The sequence below is a fragment of the Notechis scutatus genome, chromosome 8 (genome assembly GCF_049901735.1).
Source record: "Notechis scutatus isolate UNSWTSFEM ecotype Mainland chromosome 8, rNotScu1.2, whole genome shotgun sequence".
NCBI lineage: Eukaryota > Metazoa > Chordata > Lepidosauria > Squamata > Elapidae > Notechis > Notechis scutatus.
Window position 1 is genome coordinate 11620467 of NC_142016.1, and position 15891 is coordinate 11636357.

The 15891-nt window shown below is 40.6% G+C and overlaps 1 protein-coding gene across 1 annotated transcript in view; it reads left to right on the plus strand.

The window, feature by feature from the left end:
• Positions 1 to 15891, plus strand: part of ARID1A (AT-rich interaction domain 1A) — an 88003-nt gene that overhangs the window by 68926 nt on the left and 3186 nt on the right. Inside the window, exons 8-19 of the mRNA XM_026676057.2 lie at positions 632 to 947; positions 1711 to 1856; positions 1951 to 2060; positions 5517 to 5726; positions 6171 to 6375; positions 9760 to 9892; positions 10055 to 10227; positions 10412 to 10553; positions 11107 to 11232; positions 11321 to 11417; positions 12547 to 13423; positions 13965 to 14095. Coding sequence (XP_026531842.2) covers positions 632 to 947; positions 1711 to 1856; positions 1951 to 2060; positions 5517 to 5726; positions 6171 to 6375; positions 9760 to 9892; positions 10055 to 10227; positions 10412 to 10553; positions 11107 to 11232; positions 11321 to 11417; positions 12547 to 13423; positions 13965 to 14095 — 2666 coding nt within the window. The remainder of the gene's footprint in view (positions 1 to 631; positions 948 to 1710; positions 1857 to 1950; positions 2061 to 5516; positions 5727 to 6170; positions 6376 to 9759; positions 9893 to 10054; positions 10228 to 10411; positions 10554 to 11106; positions 11233 to 11320; positions 11418 to 12546; positions 13424 to 13964; positions 14096 to 15891) is intronic.

Sequence of the window (15891 nt, forward strand, 5' to 3'; positions counted from 1 at the left end):
AAGAAAAAAAGAAAATGTTATAAAGAAGTGCCTTCCTATCTTTTAAAAAGCAGTTCCAGGTGCATTCATAGTTTACCGTCTCTAAGGTTACAACAAAGTTTTCTTTTTTCCATAGTTTACCCTTTCTAATCATCAAACCCATCAATCAAGTTCATTTTTTCCTTTTTAAGTACATAAGGGGCTTCTGGGGTGTACTTATTGTCTTTGATCAAATAAGTAAACTTTGCCATCTCTGCTAATTCTGTCATCTTCACCAGCCATTCCTCCAACGTGGGTAGCAATTGTGACTTCTTCAGCAAGCCCTTAATTAAAAATAGAGCATGTGTGAACATCAGGAAATAACGTTTGTCTGATCAGTATAATTAGTTTCAGTGGGGTTGTTATAGTCATCTGAACTTGTTTTATTTCAGTCTTTGACAATGGGTTTTAGTGGAGTCCACAGATCTTTGGTGAAAAGATACACAGAAAAATGTTTTCTCATTCCGTGATCTCTTTTCAAAGAGAGCTGATGTGAATTACAATCAGTAACTTGAATATCTATTTTTGGAGTACCAAAATTTCCCCTCTCTCTATGTATGCCTTTACGTACAGATAGACCTAGCAGATTTACCAGCTTTATTTTTCTCTCTAGGTGGTTATCCCAGGCAGCCAAACTACAATGCGATGCCCAATGCAAATTACCCCAGCCCAGGAATGGGAGGAACCATGAACCCAATGGGAGCAGGGAATCAGATCCATGGTCAGACTGGTATACCACCCTACCCTGGACTTCCACCGGGGAGAGGACTGAGCCACGCTGCCATGGGCAATAGGCCTTATGGACCCAACATGACCAGCATGCCTCCCCAAGTAGGAAGTGGGATGTGTCCTCCACCAGTTGGTAGGAAAGCACAAGAAGCCGCCGCCGCTGCTATGCATGCTGCTGCCGTCAACTCAATCCAGAATAGGTAAGGGTGCGAGGGCTAGGTTGAAATGTTCTTTTGTGGGTCATTATCTTTCTAAAGCAGTGTCCTCAACTTTTCCCGGTTGGCAGTTCTACATGGGTGGGGGGGCAGGTGGGGGAGAAAGGGGATGGTTTTCTGTGAGGAGCAGGCACAGCTTCATTTGTGTAAGCGGTGGGTGTGAGTGTTGGTGTCTACCACGAGCGTGAGGGGACTGCAAGTGCACACATGCACCAGCCCATATGACCCAGTTATGAATAGACCGTGGCCCACAGGTTGTGGATTCCTGTTCTAAAGCAATGCTTCCTGAATTTTGTATTGTTGTATATAATCTGCAAGTCAGCTGTTCTACTTTAAAAATGAAATTTGGGTATGAAAGGGGATGGACTCAAATACCTGGTATTTTTAGATCTGCAGATATTTGATGAAGAGGGTGTGTCAATGTATTCTCCTTCAGCAGTTCCCGTTAACCAAGGAATAGTAGTTTTGAATGTGGGCACTGATAGCTGAGGCAAGGCAAATGAATCCAGACTCCTGTCTGTAGCTTCATCAGCATTTGTGCAATAAATATATCGCAAGAGAGTTAAGAGTTCACAATTTTTCTGATCATTCTTTGCACACAATGTCCTGGAGATTTTTGGCAGGAGAGATAACAATTAAAATTTTCTATCAATGACTGTCAGGCTCTGTAGGGATTCATTTCTCCCTATCCAATTTTAATTAATAAAAACGTTCAGAATAGTACATAATCAAGTCATGTTGTTTTTAGGCCATCTGGTTATCCTCACATTAACCAAGGAGGAATGATGGGAACTGGTCCTCCCTATGGCCAAGGAATTAATAGCATGGCTGGCATGCTGAATCCCCAGGGTCCACCATATCAAATGGGTGGGAATATGGCCAATAATTCTGCAGGTAAGGCATATCACTCAGTCACTTCTCAATTGTTCTGGATTTTGTGATGATCCACTAATAAACATGATTATGTTGATGTCTTGATTCTCTGTAGGGATGGCTGCAAGTCCTGAAATGATGGGACTTGGAGATGTTAAATTAACCCCTGCAGCAAAAATGAACAATAAAGCAGATGGAACACCAAAAGCTGAATCCAAGTCAAAGGTAAAAAAAATAAAAAAAATAAACTGACTTTAAATAAAAAATTACTTGTATCTCAGTGAGGCAAATTAGGTTTTTAAGGGCACATAAAATAGTTATTTCCAAGTTGGCAATTCAAAGAAGTTCTTGATTAGGATATTCTTTATAGCTGATAATTGAGCTTTAGTGAAAATATTGATGAACAACTTAGAACTTAAAGTTTGATTAACGAGTGGGGTTGTTTTTTTCTTCAAAACTCCCATTTCTTGTGCCTCTTTCAGTATCAGCCTTGTTAATTAAACCTAATTTAGTGTTGGCAGGGCTATCAAAAGAGAAAGGACACATAATTTCAAAACTGGCATTCCTGATAGTCCTGGTAAGACTTTCTTATTTAAGGCAAGAAATGGGGATTGGGTGTCAGAGGGGAGAAACATGTGATTCTGTGGCTAATTCACAGCCCGGATTTAAAGGTTCATCTGTAGCAGTCTGGAAGGAGATGCCTTGACCTGAACAGAGGTTTTGTCTCCATTGCAAGTTGTGGCACATCCGTACAGTATGAATTGGACTGAAGTGTTCTGGCCTGCCTGACGACCATATTTCCTCTTGACATTACTTCATTCTTATTCAGCGTGTCTTAGCAATCACATTCTAATTTTTGTGAAGGCAGTAGAATGGCTTTTCGGATTTTCTAATTTCCATGGGAAGTTATTCAGGATATCAGTGGCAGCTTAGCTTCTCTGTGAGATTAACAACTCGATTCCCTGATATGAAGGACAGATTAGCCATAATATTGATAAGAGAAGACTAGGAAACTGCCTCAGCATTAACTGAGATTGTAAAGTTTTAAAAATACATTGGTTAATGAAAATAATTCAAAATTAGTGTAAAATAAATACAGACCTCAGAAATTTAGGTGAAAACATATTAAATATCATCAATTAAAATTAAACAGAAAATTAAATAAAAAAAAAAAACCTAAACCCCCAGCATCAAATATTGATTTCTAGAAATGTAGAATTCCCTTCCCCACTTCCGCATTTTAAGAGACTAAAAATGTTAGGGAGGTACAATTCTCTTTTTTTGAGGGGGGGAGTACGCCCAGAAAAAGATAAAGTGGATAATGGGAAAGAGATCCCTTGATTTGAGCAGAACTTTTGAGTAGAATGGAGTATCTTTACTAGTTTGCCTTGTGGTCAGATGATGCTATGTCTTTCTCTATGGCATCCATTTTGTGAATGCAGAAGTTTCCCTCTCCGTGGCAGCCATATTGTAAGAGTACTCATACCATGTTCTCAGGGTGCTCCTCAGTTTACAAAAATGTTGGAGAATCTGCCTTATGTTTTTGAAATTGGCTTTCCTTTCAAAATTATGTTATTTAGATATTTCCTGAAGCATAGATTCTCTAGATATGTTTCTATGTTTATTTTAAATGTTCATTTATACAGATGCTATTTTATCAAAGTTTAAAAAACCTTTTCACGAGCTTTATACGTTGCTCCTATCACATTCAGATTCTTACAGATCCTCAAGATACTATATTAAAAAGCAAATAAAAAAATACGTTGATAAAACGGGTACCACCAACTACTGGCATAATGAAAGAAAATGCAGAGCATTTTGAATTGTCAGCAAAGCAGGAAAGAAGCTCCACAAACTGAATAGAAAAGCCCCAGTGAAACCCAGAAAAAGAAACCAATTGGTATAAATGCAGAATCATTAATTGTCCAAAATGAATTGGGGAAAGGGAAAACTTCACAGTGGCATAAAAATGACCACTGTATTAGGGAGATATACTTGGCTAGGCCTTAGCTTTACAGCTATAACTTTTCTTAAGAAGGATGTCTAACCATGCAAGTCCACATGGGAAGTGACAATCCTTAGACTGCTTGTTCCCAGATGGTGTGAGGTTATATGCTTCAAAAGTAGTACTTTCAGTTGTGCATAGGAAAACACTCAGAAGAATATTTTTTTTCAATATAAACATAATATGACAACTCCAACAAGTTTTAGATATTATTTTGGTTTGCATTTCTTAAACCCAGTAAAGCATTAAAGCATTTACAGGATTTTTTTCAGAAGTATGCTACTTTTGTGGGGGTTTTTCAGGAAAATGTTACAAAATGAAAATATAATAATTTTGAGTGCATTTCAGATAATACAATGTTCTGTTAACAAAGAAAAAAAATATTTAAATTTATTCCATATGTTGCTTTTGATCTATAAAGCTCTAACTAAATTATGATTGAGAAATCTGATAGCTGCTTCTTCTAATTCAGAGTAAGCAGATAATTTAACAGTTTTACAAGGAAAGGTACCTAAAAAAAGCTGGGTTGACAACATCTGAATTATGGATAACTCAAATTTTATGAAAGACTGCTACAAAACCTATTATATTAAAATTTGAGTTAACTACTTAATTAATAATTACTGTATACACATCAAAACATTGTGGTACTCATAAAAACATTGCACGGCTTCATCAGTTCATCAGTTCAAGGAAGGAGAATGCCATCCGCCATTTTAAGCTGGATCATGTTACTGTTAATACTGTGTTGACTAACTCTAGATAACGGTCTGACTTATCTACAGATTTAACTTAAAGACAGACTTAGACATCTCATTTGTATCTGGGGACTGTCTGTACATGATATTGGAAGTAGGTCGTTTTTTGTAGCAGTACCTTGATTATGGATTATTTTTTCCAATGGGAGATAGGATTGGTTCTTCCTTGTTTTGCATTAGTGTTTTCTTCTTCTATCAGGCTTCAATTAACATGATTATTGAACCTTTGAAACACATCAATTGTATCATTTTTTTCCCCTTTAAACTTCCATTACAAAGCCAAAGAGCCAGCACTGTCCGAAGATGTCTCCAAGGTCATGTGGCTGGCATGACTAAATGCCGAAGGTGCACAGAACGCTGTTACCTTCCCACCAAAGTGGTCCCACCGTGCATTTTTACATGCTTTTGAACTGCTAGGTTGGCAGAAGCTGGGACAAGTAACAGGAGCTCACTCTGTTACGCAGCGCTAGGGATTCAAACCACTGAACTGCTGACCTTTCTGATAGACAAGCTCAGTGTCTTAGCCACTGAGTTACCACATCCCTGTTAGAATGTATTATTTAGAATGTAGTATTGCAGGCTAATTTTGCTAACTGCCAGCAGTTTGATCCTGAGCGGCTCAAGCTTGACTCAGTCTTCCATTCTTCTGAGGTCTGTAAAATGAGGACTCAGATTGTTGAAGGCAATATGCTGACTTTGTAAACTGCTTAGAGAAGGCTGTAAAGCACTATGAAGCGGTATATAAATCTATGTGCTATTGCTATACTCTTTTTCACTGAGTGCAATAGGTGTGTGCTATGATGGAATACTATTTCTTTTTCTGCTTTATGAGAGGATCTCAGGAGATTTAGACTTCCTCTCATTGTGTGTTAAACTGTGTGTCATTTTTCTAATTGGCCTCTTCCTTTCTTTCTCTAGAAATCCAGTTCCTCCACCACTACAAATGAAAAGATTACTAAATTATATGAGCTGGGTGGTGAGCCAGAGAGAAAAATATGGGTAGATCGTTATTTAGCCTTCGCTGAAGAGAAAGCAATGGGAATGACCAATCTTCCAGCAGTTGGAAGAAAACCTTTAGACCTGTATCGACTCTACATTTCTGTGAAGGAGATTGGCGGGCTGACTCAGGTGAGTAAAGCACAATGGGATATCCTCGTAGCAGGTTTAAGAATATTTGAAATGGACACTTGAACCCTCTTTTTCTATTTAAAAAGATGCCACTGTATAAACGAAAACAGAAAATAATTAAAAATAAAAGAAGATACAGAAAGCAAAAAAGAAAAAAATAAGTATACAGCCAAGAAAAAGAAAAGAAATATGTAAAAAGGTTACTTTCCACTTCATCACAACAAATTGTGGCTAAATTGCTAATGATTTCCTTTTAATCCATTGTTAAGCTGAACTACTAGAGGGGTGTGGCCTCTCCCCTTCCCAAAAAGCTTTATTGCCGTCTCTTGTTTATTTTTGAGAGGCTGCTGGTGTTGCTTTTATTGTACCCTTTAGGAAAGGAGTGTGCGCGAGATTTGGATTCAAGGAAAATAAAATATATTTGGTACTTTTGGCTTTATGCAGGTTAACAAGAACAAGAAATGGCGGGAGTTAGCTACCAATTTGAATGTGGGCACCTCTAGCAGTGCAGCTAGCTCTCTGAAGAAGCAGTATATCCAGTGTCTTTATGCTTTCGAGTGCAAGATTGAACGAGGTGAAGACCCTCCCCCAGACATCTTTGCAACGGATAACAAGAAATCACAGACCAAAATACAGCCTCCATCTCCAGGTGAGTCCAGTTGCTTTCTACAGCCCACTGAGTATTTTGCCTGCTCCACAGGAGATTTCCAGTAGACGGCAGCGTCAATGAACAAACTGTAAATGCTCAAAGGATCCTAATTTTCATTGGAACATTTTCAAACTAATTACATAAACCTCTATGCATGCTATTTTCATGGATTTCATATTTAGACTTCAGATAAAGAGCTTTCTCCTTGCTCCAGACAAAGTGTCTTTTTGTCAAGTAGGGAAAAAATGACATATTGGAGTTGTACACTAACGTTAGAAACAGGCGACAAAGTTATCCAACAGATTTTTCCCATTAGCTTCAGCTTTAGACTAATATGTAGAATTTGACATCTTGTATTTTAATATCCAGAATGCATAATATCCTGGGTTACAGTGATGAATTTAATGTAAAGTTATTCATCGTGATCCTCTAGTTTTAATACAAAATTATTTCAACATGTGTAGTTTATTTCATGCATATAATGTTTTGTCTTCAACTAAGTAGTGGGCAGTGTCTGTAGTGAGAGAGTGAATTGTTTTCTATGGTGGAGTCTTCTTTTAGTGATTGCAGTGATTTGGGAGAAACCAATATATTTCCAAATTAACTCAGACGGAATAGTGGTTCTACTTTTATCACAAAGGGATTTCTTTAGAAGAGAAATGTTCTTGATTATCTGAGCAGTGGACCAGCAAACTGTTCCTAATAATAGAGAAATAAGAGATGAAAATGAGGGAATAATGTTCACAGGATAAAGGACATAGGGTAGGGCTTGGAGAACCAAATTCTAAAAGGATGGACCAAGGGAAGGCTTGAATGGACAGATTCATAAGAAGGGGAGTGGGGAGGTGTTGAGCCAAGGATCCTGCTTTTTATGATTGAACAGAGATTCTTGAAAATTTTCAGTAGGTGCAGTCCATTCTTTCTTGTTCCAATCACAGGATATCTACTGTGTTTCCCCGAAAATAAGACCCTGCCTTTTTTTTTTTTGCCACCAAAAAAAGGCACCAGGTCTCGTTTTCAGGGGATGTTGTCCACTCACTCACCTCATTTGCGTGTGTCTCTCCCGGCCTCCTTTTCGCTGTCAGAGGCCTTCAGGAACAACTACTTCTGCAGCTGGCAAGGCTTTCCTGAAGGCCTCTGGGCCAATAACAGAGCTCTGGATCGATCCAGAGCTCTGTTATCGGCTGCAGAGGCTTTCGGGAAAGCCTTGCTGGCTGCAGAAGAAATGGGCCAGCAAGGCAGGTGTCGGGGTGTGCGAGGCCTGGCTGCAACTGTCCGAAGGTAAGTAGTAGGGCAGCTCCACACACACACACACAGATTAATTTTTACCTGGGCACCCTGGAGTGGGTGGGGGCTTATTTTGGGGGTAGGACTTATTTTGGGTGCACGTGTAAAAATTAAGCTAGGACTTTGGGGTAGGTCGTATTTTGGTGGGGAAACACAGTAGTAACTTCGTTATCTCAGCCCAAAATGACACGTCCTTCCTATTTTTGTCCCCTTGGGTGTATGTCTTTCCTGTTCCATCTTACTCTGGTTCTGTATTTTAGTGGTGCAAAGCATTTTGAGGGATTCTTTTGGTGAAAATTGAAGGCAGTATACCAAAGATATATAGCTAAGCAATATTATATGCTTGTGATGTTTCTAGATAGGCTAAGTTGGGGATAAAGTTAAAAACCAAACACTCCTGTATTTAGAAGGGAGCTGACAAGTCCACCTGGCTAAGTCAATCCAGCCCAACATTGTGACCTTACTTTGCTCTTGGCTTTCTGGATTGTTAGGCAAAATTTCCTCTCATCTGTTTGTGTCAACTAAGGGGTGCCAGAGGACTATACATGTACTTCCTACTCTATGATAACTCTTGAGCTATCATTGCTTTTTCAGGATAATTCTGCCTGTTTAAAGATTGAACACTGATTACTGAGTTTCTGGTGCCTACACGCCTCTTTCATGTAAAGTCCTATTGTGCTTTAGTTCATATAATTTCTGCTAATATATGGCTAAGAATGTCTTTGTTATTGGATAGAGCTAACTGGGTGCACTGAAGTACATGTCAGAACAACATCTTTGTATAGGAAAAATACTTGGTTATCCAGAGTCCGGCTATGTGATGGAAGCATCATTCCAGCACATGCCAAGCTGGCCTCCTTTAGAGTAGGGAGATCAATTCTGTTTCGTGGGTTAGATCTGGTCTCCTGGACTCCTGTAGCCTGAGCGTTTTTCTATTGTAGTCTGCCACCGCTTTCAGCCTTTTTGGCTTTAGTTATGAATGAATAGCCTCATGCGCCTTGGGAAGTGCAGCCAGTTAGACTTGAGTTCAGAGTGCTTGGAATTGGCACCCTTCCAGCAGTTTGTAAATTTGTGAGTTGGGAGGGGACCCCAGGGGGTGGGGAGGAACAACAAATGGCAGCGAGGCAGGGAATGCCTTGAAACCTCTTCCTGCTGATGTGAGTGTATTAGAATGCAGCTGAGACTTTGCTTCTTGGATTCCCAGGGGAAAGGAATGGAGCTGAAAGGCTAATGAATGGGGAGAAGGTGGGGGGAGGGGTTATGAATGAAGCTCCCTGCTGGGCCTCCGCTGCCCTGCCTTCTCCGGAGAGGTCCCCAGACTGGGAGGGAGCAGAGGGAGAGGGTGCCCTGAAGGTGGGGCATAAACAAACATGACCTGCCCATGACCTCTAGAGGATTTTAATGAAAAGCTGAAATGACTCATCAACTTGCCAGGCTAGGCGAGGGATATATCAATGTTGAAATGGTAACTAATGGAAATCTTAATTGAGAGTTTGACTCTGGCTGGCTGCTAGGAGTACACAGACCTCAGCCAGGCTACCTTTGAGGCTGTAGATGAACCACATCAGCTGATTTGTTCTTTGCTATCTCCGGTTTTTAAGACTTTTTTTTTTAAAAAAAAATATCTTGCATCAAGAAAAACCCTTCCAATCTCTTTGCTCTGTTGCCATGTAGATTTGTTTGGGGCATGTTTGGTGGGTCCTTGTGACTTGGACTATGTTTCAAAGTTAATAGAGTAATACCTACCGACGAGGTATTACAAGGCATCAACTTGCTCTTCCTTATTTTTTTGCAGAAGACCATGATAATGTTCATTGCCCTATCAGTGGATACTGTTAAGTTATTTCTTCTCCTTGTACGCAACAGCCTGTGCACAATAAGATTTTTGAGCAGCGCGTTTTCTAGTTAAAATTAGGAGTGCCTGGTCTCTTAATCAGTTAAAATTTAACGGATCTCAAGGTGCTGTGAATGAATTTGCACAGGGAATTGTAGAGCATGTAATCTCTTCTTTCCCAGTCATGTGTCCACTGTGTTTGGGGTTTTGCATAGCACCTTCAAATCACCATATGGTTGATGCCTCTCTTCTCTTCCTTGCAGCGGGTTCAGGCTCCATGCAAGGTCCTCAGACACCTCAGTCTACTAGTAGCTCCATGGCCGAAGGAGGAGACTTGAAGCCCCCAACTCCTGCATCTACACCGCATAGTCAAATGGCACCTTTGCAAGGCATCAGGTAATCCCCAGTCACTTTCTACTACAATACCAATAAATGTACCAGCTGCTGGCAACTTGTTTTTCAGCCTTGGTAATAGAGTATCAAACTAGTGGAATTGTGAATTGGTTGCAGTGGTGTTCAACTTTTTAAGTTAAAATGTTCCTCCTTTTGTTGGATCAGGAGTAACTCAGTAGGCCTTCAGGATGCCTTTCCCGACGGCAGTGATCCTACTTTCCAGAAGAGGAACTCGATGACTCCAAATCCAGGGTACCAGCCCAGCATGAATACTTCCGACATGATGGGTCGCATGTCCTATGAGCCAAATAAGGATCCATATGGCAGTATGAGAAAAGGTGATTGGTGTCTTTTATACCCCAGCATGTAGCCGTTAAAACTGCTTGAGCCTCCTGAAGCAATGAAAGCACCTCTGAGATTGAGCCATCTCCTAATTCTCTGCTCAGCAAAACATCATATTTATTCACCGTCCATTTGGGTCTTGAATTTTGTAGGCTGATCGTTTACATTTTCTCCTTTTAGGAAGTGATCCCTTTATGGCCTCAGGGCAAGGTCCCAACAGTGGTATGGGAGATCCTTACACTCGTGCTGCAGGTCCAGGAATGAGTAATATGGCTATGGGACCGAGGCAGCATTATCCGTACAGCCATTTCGAAAGAGTGAGGTTAGTGTTTGCTCTAGTACCTTGATTCTACCTTGCTCTAGCACATAGTTCTTAATTAAGCAGATGTTCTTATTTGGGGCAAGTTTATTCATTTTAATTCCACTACCATCAGCAAGAAAGAAAGCCTTTCAAATTCCAATGTTTGTACACCTGAGAATTAGCCTTGCCGATGTTTGTAAAAAGCAAGTAAATGGTAAGAGGTAAGAGTTACAAGCAAATAAAGATTTGAACGATACAACTGTTACATTAATATGACTAAAAGCTGTAAAAGATCAGGTACTATTTTGCCTGTTTTTTGAGAGAGCAAGTACGAACTCTCCAGACTTTTAAATGTAGAGTCAAAAAGGTCTTTAAAACCCCTAATATATTCAACATCTGAGTGACTTGTTAAGTTATACCTAAAATTGCACAATACAGCAAAATCTGGGTGTAAACAAGAGTTGTGTAGCCTATAAGATTTTATTTCTAGTAGCAGTGCTCTCTTTGAGGCTTTAACTTCCATAAAGGAGGGCTAAAATTATTTCTTGTAAGTGTAGATGTTGTCTTGCTATAGAACCGAAGCAGGTATAGGACCTGAAGCCAGCTTGGGAACTGGAACACCACAGCCCAACATCTTGCCTTCCACTCCGGATTCAGGAATGTATTCTCCAAGCCGCTATTCTCAACAACCACAGCAACGGTAAGTTCTGATACTGGCTCTCCATAGATGGATTTCATACTATTTGCTATATCTGGAGATTTTTTTAAAAAAAATTTTTTTCTTACAGGCACGATTCCTTTAGCAATCACTTCCCTACTCAAGGTACATCCTCTGGCAGTCCCTTTCCCACCCAACAGTCCACCTTATATCAGCCACAGCAGCAGGTGAGCTCCCAGCAATTTCAAAACTTGTTTGAAAAGAGAGCCTTAAGAGTTGTGAACTGATGAGGAATTGTAAAGTGCGCAGGGCAACATGGTTTGCGAGAAGGCTTAATGTCACAAAGACTAAGCTCCCTCAGGTCAAGACCAAGAGGAATATTTGTAGGACTTAATTGAAGCTTTCGTGTTTCATATGGACAGGAAACAAAATAACAGCATTCTTCAAAAAGGAAGCTTTGATTCATTATAGTAGTTTTTCGCATGCTAGCAGTATATATAATAGACATTTGTACTGATTTGCAATCAAAGATCTAAAATACAATTGCATGTCATTTGGATTCATGGATATTTATGTTCATCAAACTTGGCCTGTCCCACTAAACCAGGATTTAGTTACTCATAAGGCTTTCCCATGGGTATGCTTTATTATGAAGACTGAAAAGTTACTACCAGAGATCCTGTTTGAAAGGGTTTTTTTTTTCCTGTTTGCCACAGACATTTGTTTTGCCATAAATTATTTTTCATGTCTGGAGCCGCATGGATAAGGACAAGGCTGTCAGTATCCGAGCAGATCAACTATGCTGTATCTTGGCGGGAAAGGTTTTGAAAACAAGCAGCATAATTTAATCATAGAATTTGCAACCAGTTCTCAGTGGTGTTTGAGATTTTATAAGTGTCCCAATATGCACAGAGAAACCATATAAATCTCAAAAGTACTTTGGTGCTACCCTGAATGCAGCCTTTCTGTATTTTTATATTTAAAGGATTTTGTCAGCTCTTCGGCCAAAATGACTTCAGTGTATGTGGAAGATACAGAATGAGGCTTTATGCTTAGGATGGTCTCCTTGGAATCTATTACTTGTCACTCCCAACACTTCAGCCCATACACCTCTTCTCATTCTTCATAGAGGATTTCACAACCAGGTGCCCCTTTGGGAGGAATAGTTCATTTTGGCCTAAAGAGAGAATCTAGGTTGAAGCTTGAAGTATCATCACTTGACATAGTCATATGATTCACTAGAATGCTCTTCTTGGAGGAATGAAAGTATTCATAGAATGTCTTATGGATGCTATGATTGGTACTGTAGAACTGAGAGCTGCTTGTGAATAGCTGATTCTCATTTTTTTTCCTCAGAACTACAAGAGAACAATGGATGGCAACTATGGTCCACCAGCCAAAAGGCATGAAGGAGAGATATACAACGTACCATATAGCACGGGCCAAGGACAAGCCCAGCAACAGCTCCCTCCAGCACAAACCCAACAAACAAGCCAGCCCCAAACAGCTCAACCTTCCCCTCAGCAGGAAATGTATAACCAGTACACTGGGAATACATACTCTGCTGCAGATCGCCGGCCTGCTGCTGGGCCTCAGAACCAGTTCCCATTCCAGTTTGGCAGAGAGAGGGTCTCTGCTCCCCCTGGTCCCAGCACACAGCAAAGCATGCCTCCTCAGATGATAGGTGGCCCAATACAGTCCACTCCAGAAGGCCCACAACAGGGCACCATGTGGCAAGGGCGTAACGATATGGGTTACAGCTATCCAAATCGGCAGAGCACTGGCTCTGCGCCCCAGGGGTCTGCCTATCACGGAGTGAATCGAACAGAAGAAATGCTACATCCAGATCAGAGAGTTAACCATGAGGGACCGTGGCCTTCTCATGGCAACCGCCAGCCTCCTTATGGTCCTTCTGCCCCCGTGCCCCCCATGACAAGGCCGCCCCAGCCTAACTACCAGGCCCAACCCAGCATGCAGAATCACATTCCTCAGGTATCTAGTCCAGCACCTCTTCCCAGGCCGGTGGAAAACCGCACCTCTCCAAGTAAATCTCCATTCCTGCATTCGGGAATGAAGATGCAGAAGGCAGGGCCTCCTGTTCCAGCCTCACACGTCACACCAGCAGCTGTCCAACCTCCTATGATAAGACGTGACATCACTTTCCCACCTGGCTCAGTGGAAGCTACGCAACCAGTGCTAAAGCAAAGGCGGCGCCTGACCATGAAAGATATCGGTAATTGAGCCGCTTATCTTTACCGAGTGGTGTTTCCTGGTTACAAGTAGTGATGCTGACTATTCTTTCAAAGGAAGGATTAGCAAAGCCTGACAGGCTATTGAACAACTGTTGTTCATGGCTGCTTGCTAGATTCATGCTGTGGGAATCCCAGTAGGTCTTGGTGGATGTTGGGATTAGTTCACAGAGATTCCTTGTGAGTACAGGTAGCCCTTGTTTAGTAACTGTTCACAGTTATGATGGTGATGAAAAAGTAACTTTATGATCAATCTTCGCATTGACAACCCTCACAAGTCTATAAAGCAAAGGAAAACTGAAAGTAAGAGCACCACTGCTGTTTCCCTTAGTATTAGTGACCACTTTGTTTCTTTACCGAGCTGCTGTTCCCATTTGTGGTTGCTAAATGAAGACTACCTGTACAGGTGTAGCCAATTAAGTGAGATTCTTTTAGCTTATTGTAGAAGTTGGAAAGCAGGATTTTGTATAGTTTCATTTCATTTCGGGTACTGATAAGTATCAAATTCGGTTTTGGACACTGCAGGAACTCCTGAAGCATGGAGAGTGATGATGTCTCTAAAGTCTGGGTTACTGGCTGAAAGTACGTGGGCCTTAGATACCATAAACATCCTACTCTATGATGACAACAGCATAATGACCTTCAACCTCAGCCAGGTGGGTTGACAACTTCTGATAAAAGGGCTTTAAAAGTTAAAAAGTAGATTAGAAGGTATGGGCAAGTTGATACAGGAGTCTGCCTCTTACATGGGGGGAGTGGGGGGTAGTGTGCATTGTGAACTCTGACTGGCTTCATATAAAGTCATGGTGTCAAGAACCCAGGACACCGTGTGTAGTTACTTCTGAGTACTTCCTTTATTGATACTCGCCTACAATAGTATCTTGCCATACTAAAGCAATTATCTGCATTAGCTATAGATACATAGATTATTAGGAAGGGTTCAACCTTCCCCCTTTCCTGCCTACCAGGCATTCCAAACTCCTTTGCCTCTTTGTGTTTTGGGAAGGAGCTGTTCTCTCCTGACTGATTACAGCCTAGCACACATGGATTACTGAAATATTTGTTCAATAAACCATAATTAGCAGAATTTATGGGGCATGCGACAGATGTAACTTACATATCATGCACCAGCATAGCATAGATCCGGCCAGGATAAAACAGCATTTTGAGAGTGGCTTAAAATGAAATTTCTAGCCTTCACAGGCTGAAACAAGGAAGAAATTTCAGTTATCTGTTTATCCCAAAATCAATTCTGTTTACCTACTGATTTTTTGCAATTCCAGAATTCTTAGCCCATATTGTTAAGTGCCTTGCTGGCTTGGAAATGTAGGAACTTCAGTCCATTACTTCTGAATGACACTGCATGGAAGAAAGCCGTGGTACAGTTTTTCATCCTGGCTGCTTTTTAATTGCTAGAAAGAAAGAAATTTTGCAAAGTTAAGTAACCTGAGCAAATTAGCCTTGAATATGGGACAGGAGAGTTCAAAGTTTTCTGGCCATCATTATAAATACTGGTTATAATGCAGCCCAAGGCCTTCTGAAAACAAAACTTCTTGGTTTAGAACGCACGAAGAGTACAAAGGTGTTAGGTAATGTACACTCAGCTGTCCTGTCTGCAGAACAAAGGAACTTGAAGTACCTTAGAATCCCTATCCATTTGTTACATTGCTTTCAATTTCTTTCAATATTTGTTGTGATATTTGATTCACTTCTGAGTGAATAACACAAATGAGGCAAAGTTTACTGTAGAGTAACCAGTGAAGTTCAGCCTGGTTCATTCATAAGAACTAGACTGAATTCTCCAGAGTACTACTAACTTCGGTTTATCTGCTCTGCTTCTGTAAGGGAAAATGTTTAGATATGCCAAAACCTGTCCCTTATTTTACATGCTGGTTCTTAGATTATTATCAGGGAGCAACATATTCCAGCAATATGTGTGACACTTGTTCTGTGAGGGAGATGAACAGTTTAAAATGTGATAAATAAATGTAAGATTTATTTTACCTCCAAAGAAATAAGTTGAAGCAGGTTGAAAACTGTCTACCTGATTTATTTTCTGATCCATCGCTCAGAAGATCTGGCTTTTGTGTTTTTTCATGCTTAATTTGAGTGTGTGAAATTACTTGACCCCGATTTCTTGATGCATTTAGCTCATTGTTCTTAACTCGCACTATTAACAACCCTGTGTAAGAGGATTCATCTGACTGTGAAGTTTCTTTAGAACAACAGTGGGCAAGACTTGTGGCATGGGATATTCCTTTGGGGTTATAATTTCTACTCTTTGGGGGGCAGGTGATGGTGGATGCACAGCCAGTCACAAAGTCACCAGAATGTGCAAGGATAAGATTTTCTGACCTGGGACAGGATTAAGGGCCACTATGGGATTATTTTGATAGTAATAAAGCTATTTGAATAAAAAAGAGGGTTGTTTAGGTGGCCATCTATCAGTCTG